The sequence below is a fragment of the Acanthochromis polyacanthus genome, chromosome 16 (assembly GCF_021347895.1).
Source record: "Acanthochromis polyacanthus isolate Apoly-LR-REF ecotype Palm Island chromosome 16, KAUST_Apoly_ChrSc, whole genome shotgun sequence".
In the NCBI taxonomy this organism is placed as follows: domain Eukaryota; kingdom Metazoa; phylum Chordata; class Actinopteri; family Pomacentridae; genus Acanthochromis; species Acanthochromis polyacanthus.
Genome location: NC_067128.1, coordinates 17,247,519 through 17,275,492, shown reverse-complemented (window position 1 = coordinate 17,275,492; position 27,974 = coordinate 17,247,519). Strand labels below are relative to the sequence as shown.

General features: G+C 39.1%; 1 protein-coding gene across 1 annotated transcript; it reads left to right on the top strand.

The window, feature by feature from the left end:
• Positions 1-339: 339 nt before the first annotated feature.
• Positions 340-25,776, top strand: rfx6 (regulatory factor X, 6). The gene is made up of 20 exons (XM_051937007.1): positions 340-503; positions 3,324-3,483; positions 6,558-6,681; positions 7,063-7,124; positions 7,281-7,358; positions 7,685-7,712; positions 8,404-8,511; positions 8,704-8,781; positions 8,877-8,990; positions 9,880-9,929; positions 10,169-10,328; positions 10,420-10,564; positions 11,944-12,053; positions 13,806-13,923; positions 15,308-15,430; positions 16,302-16,508; positions 19,390-19,693; positions 20,965-21,332; positions 23,711-23,914; positions 25,261-25,776. Exons 1-20 carry the CDS (start codon positions 347-349, stop codon positions 25,437-25,439), a joined length of 2,877 nt encoding a protein of 958 aa, XP_051792967.1. The 5' UTR covers positions 340-346; the 3' UTR covers positions 25,440-25,776.
• Positions 25,777-27,974: the final 2,198 nt, after the last annotated feature.

The following is a 27,974-nucleotide window of genomic DNA, read 5'->3' as shown; positions in this document are numbered from 1 at the left end:
AATAAACTGGATTAGCCCCAGTCTTCTGTAAATATGATGAATGCATCCACGGCTTCATTAGCTCTGCCTTCCCACAGCACAGCTTTATTAGTCTGAGGTTGTTCAGTCAGCACAGAGAAAAACCTCAGAGGTTTTTACACTTTTCTCGGCTTATAAAAACTGTCCAAAATGCCGGACATGATGTTTGTTTTGATCTTTTCCTGGACTTGTGTGAAGGAGGGATTACCAACCAATGTTTAAGGATTCATTCAAGCTGCTTCAGGTTCTTTAAGGATCCGATCTTTTTGTGACTTTGTCTCCTTTTAATCTTTGGTTGACTTCAACGTTTGACATCTTTTCTGTCACTATGCCGATGAAGCGCAGCAGCAACAGTTCAGCCAGAGACGGTGTATTTCTCATCCACTCTTTCACTAAGACTGTGTGCAGTTCACCAGAGGAAACACACACAGACTTTAATGGACAGACACATTTTCATCAGGAGGACGACTCTGGGATTAAATCAGGTAATGGAGCACCTAAGATGTTAGTATTATTAATGCTGGGAGTTCAGACTTTCTTTGTTGTATCATTAAGACCCCTCTAATATTGTCTCTTGTGTATTTTCTCATGTTGACCTGGTAAAATCTCTCAGTCTTTAAATATGAATGTAATTCTGTGGCTGGACTGAAGATCAACTCAGGGGGAAAAAATGACACAAATCAGCCACATGGTGGAGCTACAACAACGGACTTCACAGCACTCACTGCAAGGTTACATTTACTTCACCAACTTATTTGGGCCTCACAGCTGATGACGAGGACACAGTCAACAAGGAAGATGTGATTTGTAAATGTCAAGAGAGACTCATAACTGAGGGATGCAGCTTTACATTCAGATAGATGGTTGTAAATGTAGATGAAACCTCTGCAGATGTTCATTTAAACTTTAATCTCAGCTGTTTTAGTTTTCACAGAACAAATGTGAACTTTGTTTCTTGTTATTACATTTTCAGCTAAATATCTTGACAGATACACAAAAAGGAAGACAGAAGCACACCACATTAGACCCATTTAATGTCCCATGTTTGCTGTATTACCCTCGTGTTGTGCTGCAGGTCAAATTTACCCGTTTTACAGTTTGAAAATGTGGAACTTCTGATCTCCACATTTTCAACATTTTTGTGAATTTTTTGAACACTTTTTGGTGGGAACAAAAAGAAATGTTAAAAAGGTTTCTTAAGAACATTCACAAAAGAAAATATCGACCAAAGTCCAATGAATTTCGCTGGATTTTGGTTGATTTTTTTTGTGAATGTTCTTAAAGAAAATATTAGAAGTTTTACTTGCTTTACTGCTATATATGTAATTACTTTAGATATTTTTAGGATTTTTTTCATTTTTTGAAAATATTTACAAGAATTTTCTTGCAAAATTTGGGGAATTTTTTTCAATAAAACTTTTAAGTGAAACCTTTAAAGGAATTATTGGAATTTTCTTCCTGAAAGTTTTGCAAATTTTCAGAAATTTGGGGATTTTTTTTACTGAATTTTTGGATTTTCTTCAGACAAGGAAATTGTATTTTTTGGTGTTCGAAAATGAGGCCAACAGGAGGGTTAAGGATGAATACTGTTGTCGCAAAGGGCTGATTGTCAAAGAGGGATATCAGACGATATTCCATTACTTTTTTTTAAATTTTAAATTTTCCAAAACAGTAAATTAAGTTTCTTATAGACACTGTGTTTGATTGCAAAGACTAATGGCTTCATGTGACTGTCTAACACTAGCTGCATTAAAATTAAAATTTCATTTCACCTTGTTCCAACTGTTGGCACAAACATTCTGATGCTTAACTTTAGAAATTACACCACAGAGTGTAGTGTAGTTTTAGTACCTAAGCTGATGATTCGACACTATTTGGTAGATGTACTGATGGTCTGTGAGGTCCTGAAGCATCTCATTGTATTTCTAAACACAGAATGTTGCTATATATATTAACATTTCTTTTTTTCCCCACCAAAAAATGTTCAAAAAATTCCCAAAAATGTGGAGATTGGAAGTTTAACATTTCCACATTTTCAAACTGTAAAACGGGTAGATTTGACCCGCAGCACAACACGAGGGTTAATACAGCAAACATGGGACATTAAATGGGTCTAATGTGGTGTGCTTCAGTCTTCCTTTTTGTGTATCTGTCAAGATATTTAGCTGAAAATTGTAATAACAAGAAACAAAGTTCACGTTTGTTCTGTGTCAACTAAAACAGCTGAATTTCCCTTTGGGAATGAATAAAGTGATTCTATTCTATTCATAGTCACAAGTGTATTTTTGGGCTGTTTTTAGATGAGTTAATTTAATTTAGGCTGTTTGTTATTGTTTAATTAGTTGCAATAATTGTTTTCTTAGCTTTAACAATTCTGGCATGACATTAAAACTGTTCATGCTCGTCTTCTTTCTTGTTGCGGAGTGTCCTCTTTTCAAGTTTATATAAAAAGGAGAAAGAAAAACAAACTCTTTGTGACGAAAAAGCTATTAAAACATTCCAGCTGAGCACAATAACACGTCAAAATGGAGTTACAGACCACGTCTTTGAATAGCCGTTGCACGACACTTCAGGAAATAATGGTCTATTATTTGATTCCTTTTAACATTGCTCATATACTTTAGTGTTCACTGTGTGCACACACCTGCGAACAATCTAAGTGATGAATGAAATCACGAATCACCTTCTCAAGGTTAGAAAAAGAAAGTGAATTTCTTCTCGGCCTGTCTTTAGATTGGTGGATTTTACAAGAAAAGCCTTGAGGCAAGTGAGAAGTCACTGAAGGGTTAAGATGAAACATTAACAATAAATCAGAGAATTGCAGGCAAAATATTCTATTAGTGACTATTAATATAACATCTGATGCAGGAGCAGGATGTCAGATATACAGGCAGGAGTGAATTCAAAGTAGAAAAAGAGAGGATATGGAGAAAAGAAGCAGACTGGGTTGGTTTAAAAAAGATAATGCAGCATGTTTTAAATCGCACAACTTTAAAACAAGAATGGCTCTATATATTTCCGGTTATTCTATTCACAGGATCTTACAAATTCTGGCATGCAAAGTAAAGACTATTACTATGTTTTTATGTGAAGGCATTGTTTGCGCCCTACCACCTTTCCATATGTCTAAGAGGGTGACATGGAAAGACCCATATAGGTGTAAACTATGGTGGAAAAAAACAAAACTATAGAAGGGAGTTGATGTCAGTAATCTTTTTCTTGAATGATTTATTTCTGCAAACAATTGATGCTCTGCAAAGAAAGTGCATCTCCCATGAAGTCTGCCCCATATTTGTCTGTTTCAGAAGCAGAAGACAGTAACGAGACGCCGTCATCTGAGGAAGATCATGATCTGGTGGACTTGAACTCTGACCTGAGCCTCAAACAGAGCATCTCTGTCTCCAGGAAGACCATCAGTCAGATCATCAAGGACAAGAAGAAGCAGACCCAGCTCACTCTGCAGTGGTAAGAGAGCCTGCATCAGTGAAAGGACTCTACTAATATTGAAGGTTGAAGGACATCCAGTATCTCCAGGCAATACTTGTGCTGTTTGCATCACAGCTACTTATCATCCCTTCCATCCAAGACGCTGTTGATTGATAGAACAACTACTGGGCTGTGTGGCTGTGCTAAATTCCAACTTTTCCTCTAATCATAATTGTAAAATATATTTTTTTTAATGTAGCTTTGCTAGTTGCTACTACTTTTAACCCCATAGTGTAATACTAACTTACAAATTTGAGGTACTTTATTTGAGCATTTTCATTTTATGGTACTTTACACTTCTATTCAGCTACATTTTAGACAGAAATATTCATGTTTTTTATGTCACTATATGTGTTTTTCCTCATGTTGAGCTCACAGACCGTATATAAAAGAAGGACCTAGCAACGATGACACTGCTGATTGATTTGTGGGCTGTCATTGTGAAGACTTGATTTGGTCATCGCCCTGTTGGTGTGCGGCAGATCTGACCAGCAAACCTGTGGACACCACACAGGACAAAACAGTACCCTACTTTATTATTTATTTCCAAATAGATTAGAAGATAATTTGCAAAATGAACATCATGCTGTATTTAAAAACTTTTGAAACTGGTGAGTGAGACCATAAACTCAATAGGGAAAACATTACCTGAGGAAACAAATCAAGTGAGAAATGGGGTAATTTGATCATAGACTTCTTCAGATTTCTTTTTACTGCCAGAGGAGTTGCCCCCTGCTGGCTGAAGGATGTTTGTCTACGTTCTTCAGAACCAGAGGCTACGGCCATGTTTTACATAGAGTCTTTGGTCAAGCTTTATGTATTCAGAAGTCTTGCTGAGATCCAAATCTCTTTTGTGACAGAGCGAGACTTGAAAATAAACGCAAAATCGCAACAAGGAAAAATATTCTTACCATATTACCATCATACACAGACAACCTATAAAAATGTCCAAAAAGATTTTGGGAAGTCTGAAAGTCTCTTTGAGGTGGTGTGAAAATTCTGCCGTTCTATTTTGAATGGTATGAGCCCAGACTGAATCAAAGTATACATACATTTGAAAGCACAAAGCTCATGATTCATTCGGTGTAAAGTCTGTTACCACAGCAGCCATAGTTCCTTACAATTCAATGTGTGGTACATAGCAAAAGTTTCTTACCCTTTCTGTCATCTATAGGGGTGCATACTTGTTGAATGTGCTGCATACCATAAAAATACAACAAACTAGCTTTAGTCTCCCTTTTCTTTCAGTGAGTGTAATTCCACAAACACTGTCATGCTTTTGATGTATGCGTCTTGTAGACTGTAATCTTTCCTCTGAATACAGACTTCCTTTTTTGTTTTGAGTATCAGGAACTGTTCTCGGAAGTTTGCTAGGTTTTTCCTTCATAAACTCTGCCATACTCCTCATCAGTGTAGCCTTCTCCATCCATTGCTGCGGTTGTTGTAAAATGATTCAGTACCGGTGCATCAGATTGGGATAGTCACCACAGACAACAGATATAAAGCTCTGATATACTGTGAAATACTAAAAGATTTACTTGCTCCTGATTCGTTAATAAGCCAACTTGTTGTGACAGGTTTGAATGTAACCAGCATTAATTTACTTGTACAAGTTCTTGTAAAAGTGGTAAGGGTAGTGGCTGAAACATGACCATGCAGGCTATTTAGATAATGGAGTGCAGTCAGGATGATGGATTGCTTGATGGTATTGTTGTGTTTTCAAGGAGAACCAATCATTGTTTTTGCATAAGACTCCAGTTTCAATGTTTAGATTTCGAGAGAGATGTTCAACATGAGTTTTATAGAATCACCTGCCATCTTATCAAGCTGCAACATGTTTGTAGACTGCATCAATCAGATCATCATCTAAAGCATGGATTTGATTGAAAACATTAATACTGCAGTCGACAGAAAAGGCAAACCCAGACTCCCCAAGTGAGGGTCCTCCATCTAACCAATTTTGCCTCCACATTCTGCTCTCACTGTGAACTGTTTTTCTATTTATACTCTCTCATTTGATGTGAAATTCCCTTTATTGGGCTTTAAACTCCTATGTGCTAGATTTTGTTAAACCTGAAAACAGGCAAGAGGAGGCTGAGACGTCTGATTTCCAGTCAGACTACTTGACTCGCAATACGCTAAAAGAAAAACGGCCTTCCTCAGCTTTAATGGCATGCACACGTAAAATGCAGTCCCTTTTGGAGTTGAAATCCAAAGTAAACACGAAGGTTTACAGGTCAATAAATGCAGCCTGTAATATAGAAAAAGTCTTGAACCTACAAAATGGTATCATCAGCATATAAATTGGCATCACAATGAGTTGGGACATAAATGTCATTTATGAGTAAATTGTGGTGACCCTAATGTTGATCCCTGGGGGACGCCTTTATCATTTTAGTAACAGTTGTAGCTGCGAGTTGCAGTAATGCAAGACATTTTTTGGTTCCGTTTTCTCAAATGTGAGATTTTCTGTGCATCCTTTAAATATATATTTTCTTATGTTTTAGAGTTTTGTGGATTGGTCTGGTGGTTGGATAAAAGCAGCTTTGTGAAGGTTTCACTTTGATTCTGGGTTATCGCAATGGAACTTTGTTACTGTTTTTTGGATTTTTTTCCAAAAAATTGTCAAAAACTGACAAATTAGAGATGAGACTGGATCATAGTGGAAAAAAATCAAGTGTTAGTTGCTTGCTTATGTGTGGTTAAAATTAATTTCATCCTAGCTAAATCCCCAGAGTGATATTAGTACCCTTCCTTCTTCCTTTGCTGCTTGTCTTAAAAAAAACCCTCCTTTTTATGACTTTTGTCATCTTATACATTACTCATGAAGTTGTGTTTTTGTCTGATAGATGCATGCAAGTCTGATTTCTTCTATGCTTTTATGCATTTTATGGTATTTTTTTCCTACAAAATACAAAGCTTTGTCTTGTGCTGTCCATCAATTTTATATTTGCCATGAAGCTACAATTTTGTGAGTATTTATGTTTCCTGTACTCAGCTGACATCTCATGCATTGTTCTTATAATTGCATGAGTGATTTTGTGTCTCAACAGGCTGGAGGAGAATTACATAGTGTGTGAAGGAGTGTGCCTGCCTCGATGTATCCTCTATGCCCACTACCTGGATTTCTGCAGGAAAGAGAAACTAGAGCCAGCCTGTGCTGCTACATTTGGAAAGGTGCGTTTCTTTTCCTGAATGTAATGTAAAATGTGACACGGATATGTTGATATACAGTTGTGCTGTTTTGTTGCATTAGATTTATATGACACAAATCACCAATAAACCTGAACATTTTTGTTTCTTCTAATGCCCAGTTTAAAAATTCAGTGCTCTCAGTAATTGTATTGAACTAAACATTTTGTTTTTTGGGTATCTCTCTGTTAAAATGTCTAAAAAGTCTATATGTTGACTTTCTAATCCCCGTACACACCAGCAGAGTGCCTGCAGTTATTAACATTAAATACAGTGCATTATGATGGTACAGCAGAATCTTAATAATTATTAATTCATTAATAATTAACTGCTAATAGTAATTGTTGTACTTCCTGCTCTCGTCAGACGATCCGACAGAAGTTTCCTCTCCTAACAACAAGAAGACTGGGCACCAGAGGACACTCCAAGTAAACTGAAACCTAACTTACGACCTTTTTAATCAAACATTGTGATGTTTAGAGCCCCAAAATGTCAGTTTACACAAGCGCAAATCAATGCAACACAAAAGTATTTTTTTGCACATGGTGCTGATTATGTGATGCTATTATCTTGATGTTTCACAGATATCATTACTATGGGATCGGCATCAAAGAGAGCAGTGCTTACTATCACTCTGTGTATTCTGGAAAAGGTTTGACACGGTAACATTTACAGTTTGACGCTCATTACCTCGTTTTAAAAATGACTTGTTATTCTTTGTCTTGAATTTTAAATCTTTAATATGACTGTTTTTTAAAAGACGCTATCTGATTAGTCATGGCTTGTGCTGTTCACCCTGGACCACAGGAAGCAAAAATAATGTGCCACTGTCTGAAAGCAGTAAATTTATGCTTTTATCATGCCGATGGTGACATATTTCACTCTCAATATGTAGTGTTTTTCACATCTAAAACAGCTAAGTAGATTATTTTTAATGTTAACATAGAGCCATGTAATTCTAAAGCAATCTGTTTTACTTTGATTGCAGATTTTCAGGGAGCAAGCTCAAGAATGAGGTAATGTACAATTCTAATTTCATAAAAACAATGCAATATATATGTATGTATAATAAAGTCATGATCACTTTTTCACAACATTAAACACAATGCAAACCACTGTGGTGGCTAATATTGAATTCAGAGGCTTTACCTTCTTCAAAAAATTGTGAAAAAACAGCAAATCTGTCTATAAGGTATCTCAGTAGAAATAACTACAGGTTCATTCACTTAATGTCTTAAATTTATTAAACTTGTTTTCTCAAGCCCAGTTAAGTGAGTAGAACAGATTTTCCATTGTAAAAACACATGAGATTACATTACTTAATAAATTAATTTAGTGGGACTTACAGTTCTGTTCAAAAGTTTAGGGTCGCTCAGGCAACTTCATGTTTTCAATGTAGCATTAGAACACAGGAGTGATGGTTGATGGAAATCGACCTCTGTTCCCCTTTGAAGATATTCCATTAAAAATCTGCCGTTTCCAGCTCGAAGAGTCATTTGCTACATTAACAATGTCTAGACTATATTTCTGGTTAATTTATTGTTATCTTCATTGAAAAAAAAGCTTTTATTTCAAAAACAAGGACATTTCTAAATGACCCCAAACTTTTGAATGGTAGCATAAGTTTCTTTTAATTGAGCAAGTTTAAATGTTTTCCAGAGTGGTATCAAGATTAACAAAATAAAATGGGATTCACATGTTTTGCAGGGCGGTTTTACCAGGAAATACTCCTTGAGCTCCAAAACTGGAACGTTGCTCCCAGACTTCCCCAACGCCCAGCATCTTCTTCTGCAGGGAAATATCTCCAGAGAAAAGGTTGGCGCAATTTCAGAGTTTCTGCAATTTCTTTTATCAAACACTAAACATTACTGCCCCATAATATTGCACATAGTACCTGTAAATATTACTGAAAATGTTCCTTTTAGAGTAGTTGGTGGAGACACAGCGTGGTTTGTCATTATTGTTTGCAAACTAATTTTATGTCAGATCTTTGTTTTTCTTTTTCAGGTTGACACCCTGATCATGATGTACAAAACACACTGCCAGTGCATCCTGGATAATGCCATTAATGTCAACTTTGAGGAGGTGATAATCAGACGGAATAGTTTTTTAGGTATTTAATACCTAGAAGTTGACATGTTTTCTGAGGCTGATACTGCTCTGAAAATATTTTGTTTCAGATCCAGAATTTTCTGCTCCACTTCTGGCAGGGGATGCCCGACCATTTGCTGCCGCTGCTTGAAAACCCCGTTATAGTCGACATCTTCTGTGTCTGCGACTCCATTCTCTATAAGGTTGTTAGGAGGTTTAATGGAGCACTAAGGACTCACAACTCACATTTTTTTCATTTTTATCATGTCATTTTTTACAACTTGTTTCATAAAATGGCTTTTAAAGCAACAAGTTCAGGTTTATCATCCGGCTGCCATTTTGAGCTCACTTTATAACTACTTTATAAGTCTGGGTAGTCATCCACTCTCTAAGAAGTTTCTCAACCAGAGAGCATCCAAAAAACGCTGGTCACAAACATGCAACACATTTACAAGATATATGTAGCTAATGTGGTGTCAGCTATTGGTTTGTAGACTGTCAGTTTGAAGTGTCGAGTTTCGAAATTAGTTGTTGCCATCTTGGTCATTAGAAACTGGACGTAACTATTGTCACCATTCTTTGTTGTCTATTTTTCTCTAAATTGGAATGTAATGTAATAAATTAACAGTATGTTATAATGAGGAAGATGGCAAACTAGTGACTGAAACCATCACCTTATTAGGAAAATGTTTACTGAGGAAACAAATCATGTGAGAATGAGGATTATTATCTCATTGACTTCTATGCAATTTAACTTCTTTTTGCAGTCAAGAGTCTCTTCCTGCTGACTGTTAGACAGTTCAGGTCTAAGTCACTTTCAGATTAGTTTCATTTGTCATACAAGGCTATGTCTATCTGGTTATGTATAGTTTATAGTCACAAGTGTACTTGAACAAGAGAGAGGGGTATCTTCTGTAACTCTTTATAAACAGATTTGTAACCGAATAAGAAAGACAGATTACTGCTGCCAAAAAGTATCAAACTTAACTTCTTGAATGGGACTAGATCTTTTTCTCCTCTCTGATTTATCAGTGAACAACGGAATTGCCAGTGTGTTGCTCTGTTGTAATAAGATGTCCATTATTTTCTCAGGTTTTAACAGATGTTCTGATTCCTGCCACCATGCAGGAAATGCCTGAAAGGTTTGTAACTTCAGCTTCACTTCATGTTCGCTTGTTATGTTATTGTCCAGTTATTGTGATTTTTTTTTCTTAATCCACAACTGACATTTTCCTAAAAACAGGTTGAATCCTGAAGTTTCATTATTGTAGTTCTGGCCCTCATTTGAATTTTACTTTTACACAGTCCAGTCCTGCAGTACAGCAACATTTAGAAAAGATGCAGCTCATTAATATTCACACAGAATGATGTTGGTTATCAGTCTGTTGGCAGATATCCGCAACTTTGCCAAACACTGGGAGCACTGGCTGGCCTCCTCTCTGGAGAACCTCCCAGAATGCCTTGCAGCCAAGAAGCTCCCCATAGCGCGTCGCTTTGTTTCTGCTCTGAAGAGACAGACCTCCTTCTTACACCTGGCACAGGTACAGCTGAACACTATAGATTACACTATACCCTAACAACTCCAAATGAGAACAATTTCTGAGTCCATTTTTCCGTCTTTCATTGTTCCAGATAGCACGTCCAGCACTGTTTGATCAGTCTGTGGTGACCAGCATGGTGCTGGATATCGACAATGTGGATCTTAGCAGCATCAGCTCGCAGCCTCTGCTCAGTGTAACAGCTACTGGAGACCAGGACCCGGATATCTACTCTGAGTGTAAGACTACTACAGACCGCCAAGCTCGTGTCTTCACTAATCATAACTAAGGTTTGATTTATAAAAGGCCAGTGATGATGTCACTGACGGGAATCTAGAAGGCTGCATTCACCATGTATTTTACAGTTAGGGATTGCTGTGGCTCAGTCTGCCAGCTAAAGGCTAGTAATGATCAGACAGCCTTGTCAAACACATAGACAAGAATCAATTCTCAAAAGTTGGAGTTCTCAAAAAGCTCTCAAGAGAGAGTCTTTAAGCAGTCTTCAGAGTCTGATATGAATAATGTTAATTCAATATAGAAGCTGTACGAACAAGCATGAGCAAAATCTTGAGATTCTAACTGACAACACAAAGCGTTACATCGTCTTTTATACTCAAACACACTTCTTCTGAACACTCCTTTTCCATTCTGAAAGCCACAACCCGTCATCTTAAGACCCAATCAGGATGTATATGAAGTAATCTTATCAAAAGTTAGATCACCTCCTTTTTTTTTTTTATTTCTGCTAAGTTGGCGTTATTTCTCCTTAGCTCAGCATGACCTTGGTTTCAACTCTCGAGTGCAGACGAAGAGAGAGTATGAACTTCCTGTCTTATGCCTTACATGGGCTCCATAGGCTACCACTGGGTTGCCACTTTTCACAGGATTATTTAGTGCACTCATAGCCTCAGTTGACACCTTCCAATCTTATCATTGTTAGCTCTTAAATCTGATTCATGCATCCTGTTCATCTAGTTTCATCATTTGTTCAAACTTTACATGCACAACAGGATGTCCTGATCAAAATTTTTTTTCTTTTACCTTTTTTTCCCTGCTGATATCCAATGAATTTTGATTATTGTAGATCAGCTGTAATACCTGGTGACTGTGTCGTACTTCTTACTGTCTGATACTGTAGTGACCACAGGAGTTGGGCACTTCTGTGTAAAGGGGCACCATAACAAAGTCTTCTGTGAGGCTTCATGACATCCAGCTAGCACACACATAATAAAATAAGATGAAAACAACTTGGATATTGTTCTGTTATCCAAATGGCATATGTGATGGTCACATTCACACTTCATATAATGTGTTAAAATCTTTGCTAGCAGAAGCAGTGCATGGCCAACGAAAAATGTGGTGAATTTATATTGTATATTTTTCAGTTATTGGTTGACATTACAGTGCATATTAAGTAATTTATTCAGATTTACGGCAAACTCATGACAGTGGATGCATACAAAGGATCGGCTTTAGGCTCTTGTCGACACTGATCAATTAAATGTTACCATGATCACCAAACATTACTAGCTTCTGTTGCCCCAACACAAATCAGAATGACGAGTATAAATAAACACTGACCAAATTGTTTCTTCCTGTTATGCTTCTTTTTTTCCAGATGATTCCATCACCGTCTTTCAGGAGCTGAAGGAGCTGTTGAGGAAAAATGCAACAGTGGAGTCGTTCATCGAGTGGTTGGACTCTGTGGTGGAGCATAAAGTCATCAAGGTAACCACTGTTTAAATGTGCCTACTTGTATCCGTGTGGACGAGCTACACAGTCCTGCAAATATTTTGCTTAACAGCTACACACGTGGACAAAATTGTTGGTACCCCTCAGTTAAAGAAGGAAAAACCCACAATTCTCACTGAAATCACTTGAAACTCACAAAAGTAACAATAAATAAAAATTTATTGAAAATTAAATAATCAAAATCAGCCATCACTTTTGAATTGTTGATTAACATAATTATTTAAAAAAACAAACTAATGAAACAGGCCTGGACAAAAATGATGGTACCTCTATAAAAGATTGAAAACTATTTGACCAGAGTGACATGATTAACTCAGGTGTGTCATTTAATTGACATCACAGGTGTTTCCAAACTCATAATCAGTCAGTCTGCCTATTTAAAGGGAGACAAGTAGTCACCCTGCTGTTTGGTGAAAAGGTGTGTACCACACTGAACATGGACAACAGAAAGCGAAGGAGAGAATTGTCCCAGGACATCTGAAAAAAAAATGATAGACAAACATCTTAAAGGTAAAGGCTATAAGACCATCTCTAAACAGCTTGAAGTTCCTGTGACAACAGTGGCTCATATTATTCAGAAGTTCAAGACCCACGGGACAGTAGCCAACCTCCCTGGACGTGGCCGCAAGAGGAAAATTGATGACAAATTGAAGAGACGGATCGTTGGAATTGTATCCAAAGAGCCCAGAGCAACCTCCAAAGAAATTAAAGGTGAACTCCAAGGCCAAGGTACATCAGTGTCAGATCGCACCATTCGTCGTTGTTTGAGCCAAAGTGGACTTCATGGGAGACGACCAAGGAGGACACCACTGCTGAAAAAAACTCATAAAAAAGCCAGACTGGAATTTGCAAAAATGCATGTTGACAAGCCACAAAGCTTCTGGGAGAATGTCCTTTGGACAGATGAGACCAAACTGGAGCTTTTTGGTAAGGCACATCAACTCTATGTTCATAGACTCAAAAACCAAGCATACGAAGAAAAGAACACTGTCCCTATGGTGAAACATGGAGGAGGCTCAGTAATGTTTTGGGGCTGCTTTGCTGCATCTGGCACAGGGTGTCTTGAAAGTGTGCAAGGTACGATGAAATCTGAAGACTATCAAGGCATTCTGGAGAGAAATGTGCTGCCTAGTGTCAGAAAGCTTGGTCTCAGTCGCAGGTCATGGGTCTTCCAACAGGACAACCATCCAAAACACGCAGCCAAAAACACCCAAGAATGGCTGAGAGAAAAACGTTGGACTATTCTAAAGTGGCCTTCTATGAGCCCAGATCTGAATCCCATTGAACATATGTGGAAGGAGCTGAAACATGCCATTTGGAGAAGACACCCATCAAACCTGAGACAACTGGAGCTGTTTGCTCATGAGGAGTGGGCCAAAATACCTGTTGACAGCTGCAGAACGCTCATTGACAAATACAGAAATCGTTTAATTGCAGTGATTGCCTCAAAAGGTTGTGCAACAAAATATTAAGTTATGGGTATCATCATTTTTGTCCAGCCCTATTTCCTTAGTTTGTTTTTTTAAATAATTATGTTAATCAACAATTCAAAAGTGATGGCTGATTTTGATTATTTAATTTTCAATAAATTTTTATTTATTGTTACTTTTGTGAGTTTCAAGTGATTTCAGTGAGAATTGTGGGTTTTTCCTTCTTTAACTGAGGGGTACCAACAATTTTGTCCACGTGTGTAAATGTTTTTCTTTCCCGCCTTTGTGTCCTGATCAGCCTGGTAAGCAGAGCGGTCGGTCAGTGAAGAAACGAGCTCAGGACTTCCTCCTCAGGTGGAGTTTCTTCGGTGCCAGAGTCATGCACAACCTCACACTCAACAACGCCTCCAGCTTTGGTAAGAAAATTTAAAAAGTCTCCCAACAGTGAAAACCAAATTTTTTAATCTGTTAGCATATGGTGTTTTTTAAGTGTCGGAGGACCATAATTGAAATGAGCGGTCAACTCCACGGCTCAGCATTTCCACCTTGAAACTGTTGTGTACCAGTGACAGTCACAAAAACACTTATTTAGACTTCCAGGCTTTCACATGTCACAAACCGAAGGAAGCAATCCTGTCAACATGTTGAACATGTATGGCTGAATTACTCTAATATTCCTACTAATACTTGGTATTGTGTAGCATTGAGCAGTATTACAGTGTCATAGGTGAACTGGTGTGCTTAAGTTGCAGCATTTATCAAATGCTTGGAGAAAGTGGCAGGAACTTTCTACAGGAGGAAACAGTGTAGAGTTACATTTAAGCCATTTTAAGACAGGAAGACAACATTTTCATGGAAAAAATAAAATTAAAAAAAAAAACAGTCAACCATAGATGGATTTTAGCCAACCCAGCAAATATTTGGTCGATTTCCTAAAATTAAAAGAGAGATATTATGTCTGATGTACAACATAATTAGATATTTGTTAAAGTATCATCGTTGGACTTTTTCTTCTTTTGTTTCTGGGTTACCAAAGCTTTACATACCACAGTATACACTATATAAAACTTTTTTACCACCTTTGTTGTCACTATTTACTGTTACTGCTGTAAGCTACAATCACTGACAACAACGTCAGACATTTTGAGTTGACAAAATACAGCAGAGGGGATTTATGGGAATTGTGGTCTCAGTAGCTCTAACAACACAGATTATCCCACTGCATCACCGACAGTAAGGCAATATTGTATCATAATTTATAAAAGCTACACAGCGAACACAGTGTCAACATGCATTATGTTTTGTATCGTTTAGTGATATTCGTGACTCCTGCCCAGCTAATTAATTTTGCGTTCCTTTCTTTTTCTTTAGAAAACCAACACACACATACACACGCGCACACACAGCGAATACAGGCAAGCTCGGAGCAGATTGCTACAATAGTATCATAAATTGTAATGGCCCGACTCTCCTTGATTACACAAAGTCTTATCTGTGGGTCGCGTGCTTGCTGTTCAAACACATGCGCGCAGATTACATGTGCGTGAATAAACACTGACCATTTGGTGGCTCCCTCTGTCTCTGAGGTCCCACTGAAGCGCAAATACAAACCTGCGACCCTGCAGGTCAAACAAAGAGCTGCTGGGTCAAACGGCAGGTACAGAGAAATCACTGCTCAGCTGGAATCACAGCGCTGAGTTTTTACAGTTTGACATGCGGTGAAAGTCTGACTGCACACTTTAACATTAAGCCTTCCTGAACTGTGCTGTTCTCATTTATTATATGTTTTGGCATCGACAGGCTCCTTCCATCTGATCAGGATGCTGTTAGATGAGTACATCCTATTGGCTCTGGAAACACAGTTCAACAACGACAAGGAGCAGGACCTGCAGAACCTGCTGGACAAGTACATGAAAAATGCAGGTATCAGCATCACAGCACACTTAGAGAAGCTCGGCTGCTGTCAGACATCCAGGGTTTAGTTTCTGCAGGTCTGTCTGTCTAGGCATTTTAAAAATCGGTAATAGTAAAGCCCATCCAAATCTAACAGTAGATGATTGCAAACTTTGTAGGATGATAATAGAAATAAGTCTATTTATAAACAGTAACCTTTTTAAGTTGTTTCATATTCTAATGTTATTTACAAAAGCACAGAAGGATGAATTTCAGACTTTAATGACATTTTTTTAAAAATGGGAGAAATATATAATTAAACATTGCCGACAATAAAAATTCTTCATTTAGATCAAAACCGGAGCAATCATTGATGTTACACTATAAGTAAAGCTGAGTTTCTATGAACACCATTTTTTAATGTCAAGGAAAAGCAAAGTTATTTTTGTAGCACAGTGGAATGAAAGCACTTCACACAGGGACTTTAATAGATTATAATACCATTTAAAAATACAGTGGAAAGGGAAGTAACTGCAGTTTTTGTGAAAAAAATGACAGGGAAAATGGACGATCCCCCCCAAAATTCAACATTATTACAATGTTTCAGTACATTAATAAATAGCGACAAATTTAATCAAAGAAATAAAATGCTAGTCAAAAACACAAGAAAGTGGCTACACTTCAGGTTGATTGTGATTTAATTCACTGGAAATTGCCCACCTTACATAACAGAAACACATGATCAATGTTAATTTAGGCTTTAGTTTACACTGCATCCTCATATACTCATGTAATGAGTCCTATAATAACAATAAATCAGCGCCAACACTACTGCTTTTATGGAGAAACTCAAACACTCACGGCATTACCAGATGCTGTGTTTGTCGCCATCATGTTTCAGATGCCAGTAAAGCGGCGTTTATGGCCTCGCCCAGTTCCTGCTTCTTAGCCAATCGCAACAAAGCCACAGCTCCCACTGACCAATCAGTGAAGAACGAGTCTCTGGGAGAACACGTCTACATGTCTCTGTCCACCAATCAGCAGCAAGTCCTGGAAGCCAAGACTGTCCTCTACCAGGGGACCGATGCTCCTGGATTCACGGTTTCAGGTAAAAGAAAAGCAGCTACGTTTCAGAAGTGGTCTCACATCCTACACACAAAAACATTTCAAATGAAAGCATTCATACTTCTAAAAATCTTTAGTGTCTGGAGCCTTAAACCGTTAGAACCATACTGATGCATTTTGAAAATTCAGATCTTTTTCTCCAGTGAATTGCTCTTGCAGTGTTTTTGTAGTGAAGTGTGGCACATATCAGAAGACACTGCATGATGTCACCTTTCCAACAATGATAGCTGCTTGTCTGTGCGATGAAGTGTTGGCAGAAAATAATAATGTCGATTTATATCAGATGTAATTATAGTTACAACCTGCAGACAGCTCTGTGGCCTTCTCCGCGTTCATTACTCACATTTTTATTACTTGTGGACTTGTCACTGTAAAAATGTGACAAGACAAGACAGAGCAGAAGTGAAGCTTTGTAATTATGCTTAATACATATTTGCACATGATATGAAGACGGGTCAAACTTCTGTAAAGCAGCTTTATGTCTTTACTGATTTCTTCACTCATCTTCAGGCTCTTTGAAAAACCCTGATTGTTTCACAAGACCCTCAGCAGGTAAACAGAACAGAATAGAATAGCTTTATTGTCATCAATCAGAGATAAATAATTTCAGATGTCAGAAGCAATTAAAGGTCTATGTTGGATTGAACAGTGCACTCTGAAAAACATTTTTTTCTTGAAGTTTATAGAACTAAGCCTCTACATAAACAACAGTCGGCCTTTTTTGTGGAAGTGTGATATGTTGTTTTCTCTGAACTCTCAGACATCCATATGTTCTAAGTTCCATGACCATCAGACATGTATGTTGGATAATGGGGTCTCGTTGGCAGTCTGTGTTCCAGTTCAGCCTAAAGCTGGTGGAGGTTGAGGCTTTGTGGAAATGTCGTCAATTTCACAGTTCACACATTGGCCTCAAGAGTTTGCAATCTGTACAGCATTCAGCACTCTCTATCTTTACAGTCTTAATTTGAAAACTGTCAGACGTAAGCAATAAGTGTCACGTGTAAAGAACAGTAGAAACAGTTAAGTAACAGTACAGTCAAGGTGACATTATCTATAGATTGTAAATACAGATGAAGAATATGGCTCCAGGAGGATGTCTCGAAGCTTACCGCATATGTACCTGAGCCCATAAATGTGTAAAGTGGACCTGTATCCTCTACTCCCTCTCACTTGACTGAAATTATGCTTGTCTGGTGAATGAGTGTCCCTCAGCTGATTCCAGATGATGTGATCCTGCTGTCTTCATCAGGCTGAGACCTTCAACTCACTTTGTAGCTGAGAGTGAAGTGGCAGCAACATCAAGTCCGACTGCATGGTGCTTGAAAAGAAAGTGTTCCTGCAGTTGAAAAGACTTGCTGTCCCCATATAAAAGAGTGCAAGGGTTTACAAGAGGGAGAAGCTGTGAGGTGGACTGTCTGCAGTGATGAGCACAGTGCAGCAGTGTCTTGTGATCAGTAGACGTTCCTTTCGTCACTTATGGTTATGGACTCTGGTTACTGATTGACTGAAAGAGATTAGTGGATACAGGTGACTCTAATGGGGTTCCTCTGTAGGGATCAGAGTGAGGAGCTCAGACATTATGAGCTCAGAGTAGAACTGCTTCTCCTTCATGTTGAGAGGAGTCCAGCTGAGTTGTTTTGAGCAACTGTTAAGGATGCCAACTGTTTGTGTCTTTAGGGAGATATTCCAGGTGGAGGCTGCAGGACACACCTCGATTACAGTGGAAGGAATAATGCCCTTTCTGGCTTTGAAACACTTGAGATCTCTTAGGAAGAGTTTCAGGGAGTGTCAAAGGATCAGGACGTCCTGGCCAATTAGCTCAGACTGTTGCTGTGACACTGGATAATGAGAAGGGTAGAACTTTTTACTGTCCTCTTCATGTCCTCTTTAAGTAGCAGTCTTCTTCTCTCCAACATCCATTCATCCATCATCTATCTATACACCGCTTAATCCTTATTAGGGTAGCGGGGGGCTGGAGTCTATCCCAGCTGATTTAGGGTGAAGGCGGGGGACACCCTGGACAGGTCACCAGTCTATCACAGGACTACATATGGCGACAAACAGTCACACTCGCATTCACACCTATTGACAATTTAGAATCACCAGTTAACCTCAGTGTGAACCACTGATCTACTGTGCAGCTCCCCCTCTCCAGCATAACTGACAAAAATGTCAAATTTGCCTTTTAGGCCAACAGAATAAATGTCCATTTTTCGAGCTCCTATGTGCACATATACTGCAGTTAAGTACCTACTATCGGTTGATGTTTCATGAAGTCGAAGTTATAGTCAAAGCTGTCAGATTTTACACCACAGTGGAAACAGGAAGGATGAAAAGGCTGATTTAAACAGTCGCACCACTTCTTGCCTGATGGAGGATTTTTTTTGTTGCAATACCATGAGTTGACACAGGGAAGAAACAGCAGCAAGTCTGAGAGGCAGCACTGTATCCAGCCTGATTAATACATCCATGTCTGAACCTCACAACCCTTGAAAGAAGACAGACTGCACAACTCACAAGAGGCAAAAGTCAAGTACACCATTCATACCTTTTAAAGGAAACAAACCCACAGAGGCAAGGATGACCTGCAAACAGGGAGAGATGGAGGAGAGAAGTCTTTCAACCAAGAGACTGTATAAGTTGTCTGTTCCTTCTGATGAAAGGATATAAACTAATAGAAATACTGTTAAATAAACAAGTAGGCATCCCTGTATGATGGATCATTGTTAAAGTCAAGGTTTGGTCAGTTTTAGGCACCAAAACTGAACTCCATTATCACGTTGAGAGTTGTTCCTTCTGTAAGGAAACCCTGTCCACATGTTTATTTCAGCCACTGACTGTCTTGTGTCTTCATCCTCACTCAGGTGCTCAGATTGATTTCTCTCAGGTCAGCGGTCCCCTCATGACGCCCCCCATCTCTCCTGCAGCGCTGGTACACCGAGGCTCCGTCATCAACCAGGGGCCCATGGCGGGGAGGCCCCTGACCTCCTCCTCTTCGTCCTCCACCTGCTCCTCCTCCTCCTGCCTGTCTTCTCTCAGTGCAATGACCCAGCCCAGCCCCTGCTCTTCATACCCAGAGACCCTGTATCACTGCTTACCTCAGACCAGTGCTGGCTATTTTCCTCCAGCCAGCAGCTCCTCGACCCCAAACTACCAGACCGCTCTCAGGTCAGCTTCATTCACAGCTGGTAGTGTGTTCCACTGGTTGTTATGCATGATGTCTTTTATTATATTTATGAGTGTTACAGTTGACAGCAAACAGATAAACATACATAGACATAATTATTTTTTCAGTATACTGTGGTGGACCTTTACCTTGATCTGACACTGAAGGCAAATTGATGTGGTTTTATGTACAGTACTATTAATATTATTTTTAGTTTATCATTAAACACAGAGATAGTTAACATAAGCAGTAAATGAGGCCCATGTGAAGTATTGCACTGCAATAAAATGCATGGTTTTTTAATTTGGTTTTAAATGTTCTAAGTTGACCAATTATCCTATTTCAAGAAAAGATTGTTCAGGTGTTCTTTTTTTACTGTGGCAGTTTTAATTTGATTTGTTACTCCATATGTGTCTAAAATTAAAGTTAATGCATTTTTAAGATATATTTGCAGGAGAATATTTAGTTTGTCCTTTAAGGTATTGTTTTTTCACCGTCTCAACTTAATAAGAGTGTTTTTGAAACACATTGTCTCAAAATCATGTTTGCAGTTTGTCTTTTTACATGAAAACTTTTTAATGTGGACTATTCTTAAATAGTGTTCTTTAGAAACATGAAACAGTCAAACTGTGATTATTGTATTCTGTTACACAGACAAGCTGGTCTGTGTTCATCCATTCATCTGTCCATTCTGCAAAACATTTGACAATAAGGGTTGCTTTAGCGACAGAAAAAAATAGATGTTCAGGCTTCCTTGTCTCCTGGGACCTCAGATCCTGTCTGGTGGACAGAGAGGCACCTACAGGGCATCCTTACTAGGTGCCTGAACACCTCAGTTGACTGTTGACAATGTGTAGGAGCAGCAGTGTCTATTCTGAGCTCTGCCTGGATGTCCAGTCTTCCCACTGAACTTAGAGATTAAATCCAGCTGCAATGTGGAGAAAACTTATTTCAGCTGCTTGTATTCTAAATCCTGCTTTTTAAGTCTTTGCTCAATTTCATAACCACATACTGAGGATAGGGATGCCCACCGTAAATTGAGATTTCTAAAAGCTGCATCATCCAACCAATAGCTGATCATACAATCCCAGCCTGAAGTGCTGATGATGGGGGAAATTTAAGTCCAACAAGCTTCAGAGTAGGCGTTGGATGTAACTTCTGCTAGGAGGCAGCCAGAGGAAGGAGTGAATATTTCACGTCCATCTGGTAGTTAAGTAAAGGATCTAGTATTGTCTTTATGTTGTCTGAGGATCAACTTTATTCTGTGTTTCAGGCCCCAGACTCAGAATCAGTGTCTGGCTTCAGTTCAGTCTCAGGCTTCATCTCTGGCCTGCCACCTGTCTCGGTATCCCTCCTTCAATGACCAGCACATGACTAAAGACATGTTCTACAATCATCATTCTGCACAAGTCCATCACTCATCCAGCAGCACTAACTGCTCCCTGACACCTTACAGCTCTGCAGTCCGGCCCACATCCAGCTACACCTCAGGTTCAGAACCCGTTCAGTCTGAACAGGGGCTGGACCCTCAGACAGCAGCCCAGATTCTGGACTCAGCAGAGGGCTTCAGCTTTGTGGGGGCTGGACTGAACCTGGCTGGTGGTGGTTGTCAGGGACAGACGTACTCTGTCACAGGACACGGTAAGGATTCTCAGGCCATGGCATTAATATGGATGATAGCCTGTAGCTTAACAGGTTGAGCAGGCGACCCATAAACAGGAGCCCAGCATGTCCCCGATGCAGCAGTCATGGGTTTGAGTCCAACCCATGACCATTTGCTGCAGGTCCTTCACCCACTGTTTTCCCCACGTTTCCTGTTGCTTTCTCCACTATGCACTCTAATAGAGGCAACAAAGCCAAAAATAACTTTATTAAAAAGATACTACATGAGTTTCTTTGCTTCAGGGACATAAATGTATAATCATTTACATACAGAAAATGTCTTATATGTGATGGCTTTCAGACCGCTGAAAATGTACTTGTAAGAAGCTAGGATGATTGTTATATAATGATCTTTAAGTACATCAAGTTGTGGACAATTACCATACACTTTTCTATGATGCAAACATCTTTATACAGATGCCATCTACATCTGACACAAAATCGACACGTAGACTCCATAGTTCACGTCTGTATAACTATAATAACTCTAAACTGATTTCTTGGGAAAGACCTAAGCCTAAATGCTTTTTGGATTGCAGCCCTATGATGAGACATGAGTTGTGAGCAGCTTAGCCAACACTTTATTTTTACATTTGAAGAGTTTTTGAAGACCTGCAGTTGGCAAAAAAATTAATTCAGTATTTCACAAGAAAAAAAATGTATAAGATAAATGTTTGCATTTACCCATTCATGTGTAAATGAGAAATTTCCAATAACATGCTTATACACTTTATGTTTGTCAGTTATATGGTGTAGATTGATGTGCAAACATTGACATTTCGTCAATTTAAACACAATACACTGTGCAAACAATGAAAAAGTCTGAATATTTTATGAATGTACGCTACCAGTCAAAAGTCTGGACTGCAGCAGAAAAAATATTTATTTTCATGACTATTTACACTGTAGATTCTCAGTGAAGGCATCAAAACTATGAATGAACACGTGCAGTAAACAAAAAAATATGAAATAAATCAAAACCTGTTTTATAGTTTAGATTCTTCCAAATAGCCACCCTTTGCTTTGATTACTGCTTTGCACACTCTTGGCATTCTCTCCATGATCTTCATGAGGTCGTCACCTGAAATGGTTTTCCAACAGTCTTGAAGGAGTTCCTAAAGATGCTGAGCACTTGTTCGTCCTTCACTCTGTGCTTCATCTCCTCCCAAACCATCTGGATTGGGTTTAGGTCAGGTGACTGTGGAGGCCAGGTCATCTGAAGCAGCACTCCATCTCTGTCCTTCTTGGTCATGTTGGGAACCATGAATGTAGAGACCATCCATTCACCTTTTCTGTGTCGCACAAAGACACAGCTGGTGGAACAAAGATCTCTCATTTGGACTCATCAGACCAAAGCACAGATTTCCACTGGTCTAATGTCCATTCCTTGTGTTTCTTGGCCCAAACATTTATCTTCTGCTTGTTGCTTTGTGGTTTCTTAGCAGCTATTTGACCATAAAGTCCTGATTGGTCAGTCTCTTCTGAACAGCTGATGTAAAGATGTGTCTGCTACTAGAACTTTGTGACGTTTATCAGGGCTCTAATCTGAGCTGCTGTTAACTTGTGATTTCTGAGGCTGGTGACTCAGATGAACTTCTCCTCAGCAGCAGAGGTGAGTCTTGGTCTTCCTTTCCTGTGGCGGTCCTCGTGTGAGCCAGTTTCAGCGTACTGCGTGATGGTTTTTGCGACTGCACTTGGGGATACATTCAAAGTTTTTGCAATTTTCCGGATTGACTGACTTTCAGTTCTTAAAGTAATGATGGACTGCTTTTCTTTACTTTGCTGATTGGTTCTTGTTATAATATGGATTCTAACAGGTGTCAAATAGGGCTCTCAACTGTGGGCCAACCTCACTTCTGCACAGCACAACTGATGGTCCCAACCCCATTAAGAAGGCAAGAAATTCCACAAATTAACCTTGACAAGGCACACCTGTGAAGTAAAAACCATTTCAGGTGACTACCTCATGAAGCTCATCGAGAGAAGACCAAGAGTGTGCAAAGCAGTAATCAAAGCAAAGGTTGCCTACTTTGAGGAATCTGAAATATAAAACATATTTAGAGTTATTTCACAATTGTTTGTTTACTACACAATTCCATATATCCTGCTTCATAGTTTTGATATCTTCAGTATGTATCTACAATGTAGAAAGTAGTAAAAAATAAAGAAAAGACATTAAATGAGAAGGTGCGTCCAAACTTTGGACTGGTTTGTATATTAGATTTCTTCAATCATTTGGCAACCTTTCAGATTTATTTAGCCTCATCCCCAGTTGGGTTGACCCAAACAAATGGCACCAAATTAAGAGCATGTAGTTCTCAGATAGCACACACTCATTTCCAAACTTTCTCCTGCAGCAGGTTACTATGGCAACAGCAGCTACCTGGACAGTCAGCGCATGGCATCGCTGGTCGATCAGCACGTGTCCGTCATCAGCAGCGTCGGCAGTCTGCGTCCCTTCAGCTCAACGTACTCTGAAGTCCACGACCCGCTCAACATCCTGGACGAACCTGGAAGAAAAACAACAGGAGCGTTTTTCAGCGAGGCAGAAACCGCTACAGGTCGGCACTGAAACACAGAGGGGTGATGGGAGCAGGAGGGAGAGTGGGAGGGATGCAGCCAGTGGTGAATATTTACAGAAAACTTGAACATTTTTTTGTTTGTGTTGTTATTGTGTGCTGCTAATCATGGGTATGGTCAAAAACCAGCCACAATGTTGTAGAGCAGGTTTAATTTACCACACAGTTCACCAGATCATCACATGAGGTGTTGGTAGGTAGTGCTTTAAATCTGCATTCTCTCTAACAGCCCGCAGGGGGCGACTCTAAAAAATAGAAGTCAGATTGTATAGAAGTCAATGAAAAATGACCCTACTTCTCACTTGAACTGTTACCTCAGTAAACATTTTCTTAATTAGTTTATGGTCTCAATTTCTAGTTTTGAGTCTTCTTTAATACAGCACAATGTCCATTTAGGAAATAGGAGTTCCGTTTACAATAAAAGAGATGATAAAGCAAGATTTGTTTATGGGAGAGCTACGCTGTGATTGACAGGTCAGTACCGCAGGGCTGTGCATAGTCTTGTATAGCCATACCGTTCTCTAAAGGTTTGACTACACTTTATTATTATTCTGCTATAAGACAAACAGGTCTTGCTCATTGTATTTTTTATACCAATCACAATCATTTTAGGCAATGCTAAACAATGGTGTCTAGTTAAAAAAGTGATGGGCAAATTGCATTGGTGGAACATTTGGATGCATGGAGGCAACCACTGTCATAGAAATGCACAAGTCACCAGCAAACAACTGCTGCCTTTCTGCAAAGAAGCTTTATCAAAACCTGAACTGTACAGTGTGGTACATTGTTAGCCCAGAGGTTGTTTTTGTTGTACCATAGTGAAGGAGATTTTTAAAACAGTTGTATGCAGCGGAAGCCACGTGAACTGTGTGAAGAATGGCAGGCCTACATGAGGTCTCCATCCAGTGAGTTTAAGACTACAGTTTGCATTGTGTCCTGGTGTTTTCAGGCAGAGCCATCCCCCTCTTGTTCAGAACACCAAGATGGCAAAATGTTAAACTCATGGCTTAAAAACTCCATCTTTTAGAGTATGATTTTAAGCATTTTTGTACTGTGGGCAAAGTTTTGAAGTGCGCTCATCTGGTTACTTTATGCTTATATTAAATTAAATTAAAAACAAAAATACTGGAATAAAAAAATTTAGTCAAGGGAGGAGTTGGTGAGAAGATGACTACTGTTGTATGAATTTGCAGTTCATGGAAAATTATCTGTCAATAAATGTATAGGCGTACTTTAACAACACAAAAAGCTATTTTAGTATGTATATATTTAATGAGTTTTGTCTAAACACTGAACAGTCCTTTTGTAACGTGTTGCTTCGTCCTCAGATCATCCCCTCCCCTCGTCAGGATCGGCTCCCTGCATGTTTGGACTTCCCTCTCCGTTCACCTCACAGGACGCTCTGTTGTCTCAGCAGCGTGTGACGGCGTCTTCAGAGGTCCAGGACCTGGTGTCCTCGCTGCCCCCCATCAACACTGTGTTTATGGGCGCAGGAGGGGTGCAGTGATCCATCCTGTTCCTATCAAGCAATGTAATACTACTGTATGAAAACAAGCACGGTGGCCTGGACATTTAGCTAAGTTCAAACCCAGGACCTCCAGACTGTAAGGTACAGTATGAACCCTCACTAAGCTACCAGGAAACTCTCACAAAGAAATGTTGTTGAAAGACAGTTTTACTGGGACATGACTTATAATAATGTTAAATCATTCCAACAATGATCACATCAGCCTTGACAAAGTCATTTCTTCTATATTTTCAGCTGTATTTTTAGTCAGTACATTTTCCACACTGGAAATGATAGCAAACACTGCTTTTCTCCCCTACATGATGCTTCCATTTCTTCTGTGTGCAAATTGTTGTAAATAAAGACTTGGAAGTCAAAATACTATGCTCTTTCCTGACTGCACAAGTGAAAAGCAGCTTAACTGTTACTTGCACCTGCTCTACCCTGACTTATAATTCACCATTTAGGTGTTAAAAATGCTGGAATTTTTACTGACTTTATCTGACAGTAAAAGAGTTTGTCTCCACCCTAGAATACTTCTAATGGGCTTTCAGAAGCAACAGAATTGAACAATTTCTTTTATGGGGCTGCTTCAACTTACATTTTTATTGAAAATTGAAAAAAGTCGCAGACCAGGGGGCTTTTGCTATCGGTGATTTTACTTGCTGCCTTTACAGTAACAACCCTGTCTCCTAAAGGACTGCACTGAAAAAGCAATTATGGTATGAAGGACGTTTGAATCACAGGAAAGCAGTTTGGGAAGATCAGCTCAGTTATGACTTTAATCTCTACAAAGAACTAAAAATAACAGTCCAAAACCACTGAAAAGCAACTTTAAGCACACATATAAAATAAATATTTCATAAACCATAATTGAAACTAGTCCTGCTGCTCTTCTCTTTCACCAAGAAGCCTGACTTGCCTGTGAAGATTTTACCTCACTTCAGAGCAGCATCTCTTGGTGATTTTTCCACACATTGACAAACAAATCATAAATCTAAATAGTTAGGAAATTGGGAAAATGCTTAATATTCTTCCTGCTTAACCTGAACCTTGTATTCTAGATGACTCCTCAGTGGAAACAGAATGCGATCTCAGCAACACAATGGCACTGGGACGTGATTTGTTTAGGAATGTCATTTCTGGAAGGCAGAGTTGGACCATTTATTTCAGTTTTTCACATTAAAAAAAAGCTGCTTATCAACTTCACAATTTGCCAAAGATGCTATCAAACAGTGAAACGAAAACTTCACACTCCTGCTAGCAGCTCTAGCTTTCATGCTTTCACAGCATTAAAGCTCTGAGCTAAATGCCAACATAAGCATGCTCACAATAACTATGCTAAGAGCTGATGTTAAGTGCTTCAAACATTTCTATAATGATATCAGCAGACTGCATGGTGGCTTCTGATTCTAGGACTTTCAGTTCCTTCTGTCTCTGATCAGTTGACAAATTCACAGCTTTTCTTAGCTTTCGTTAGCCTCAGCATGCCTTGTTGCATGCTGAGGCTAATGCGAATTAATTAGTTCAGTAGGTTTAAGATCACAACCCAAAGTCTGCCCAGGTGATGGAGCTGGATGAAAAGTCAGAGGATCATCAAAGTCAGAGGGATTCATCAGCTGTGGACCACTAATATCTGCACTAAAAGTCATGATAATCCATCCAAAAACTGCTGGGATATTTCAGCCTGTATGAACCAAACAAACAGCTCCCACTGATCCCTCCCTCCAGAACATGAAATGGGCCCCGTTTGCCTCTGGATGCACGTTTGCTCATTTATTTATTTGCCTTAATAATGGAAACACTGAAGAGAGCAGGGAACAGTCTGTGCTTTTGTCCACCTCTGCAACAGATTGACTCCTTGTGAATAATAGACCCCAATAGAACCCTTATCTCCTCCGATTCAAAGACGGCGTGTCAAAGCAGCAAACGCACGACTCTTTAATGGCCAAACTCCGAGATTACAGGACGGAAGTAAGACTGCGGACCAAAGATGGGAGCTTTTTGTTTGTAATTATTTGGTTTCTCTGTGGAACAATGGAGGCAGATATGACTCGGATAGAAGTGTTTACCAAAATGTTACGAGAACCAACAGAGAGAGACAAACAGGGAGTGGGGGGGGGAGTGAGAGAGAGAGAGAGGGATGGATGGTGTCTGTAAGTGAGCTGTTAATGGAGACCTCAGTAAAACATACACTGCTGCCTCCTCTTCAAGTCTCAAGGCAGATGGGACGTAATAAAAGCACAAGGAGGCTGACAGGGATAGACTGACACTGTAAATGATATATAATGTTTCTATTTAGGATTTCTGTTCAGTATATCATTTCTACACTGATCAGCTGAGTTATTTAGGAGCTTAAAGGCAACAATCCAGATGATCATCATTATGTAAACCTCAATTGATTCAAACAGTTTTAATCTAATAATATCCGATTTACAAAAACATCAAACTACTAAATATACAGGGTTTTCATTCTCTTCTGCTAAATCTTGTCAAAACTAGGCATTGTTAGGGAGAAAATTCCTGTAATCAGTA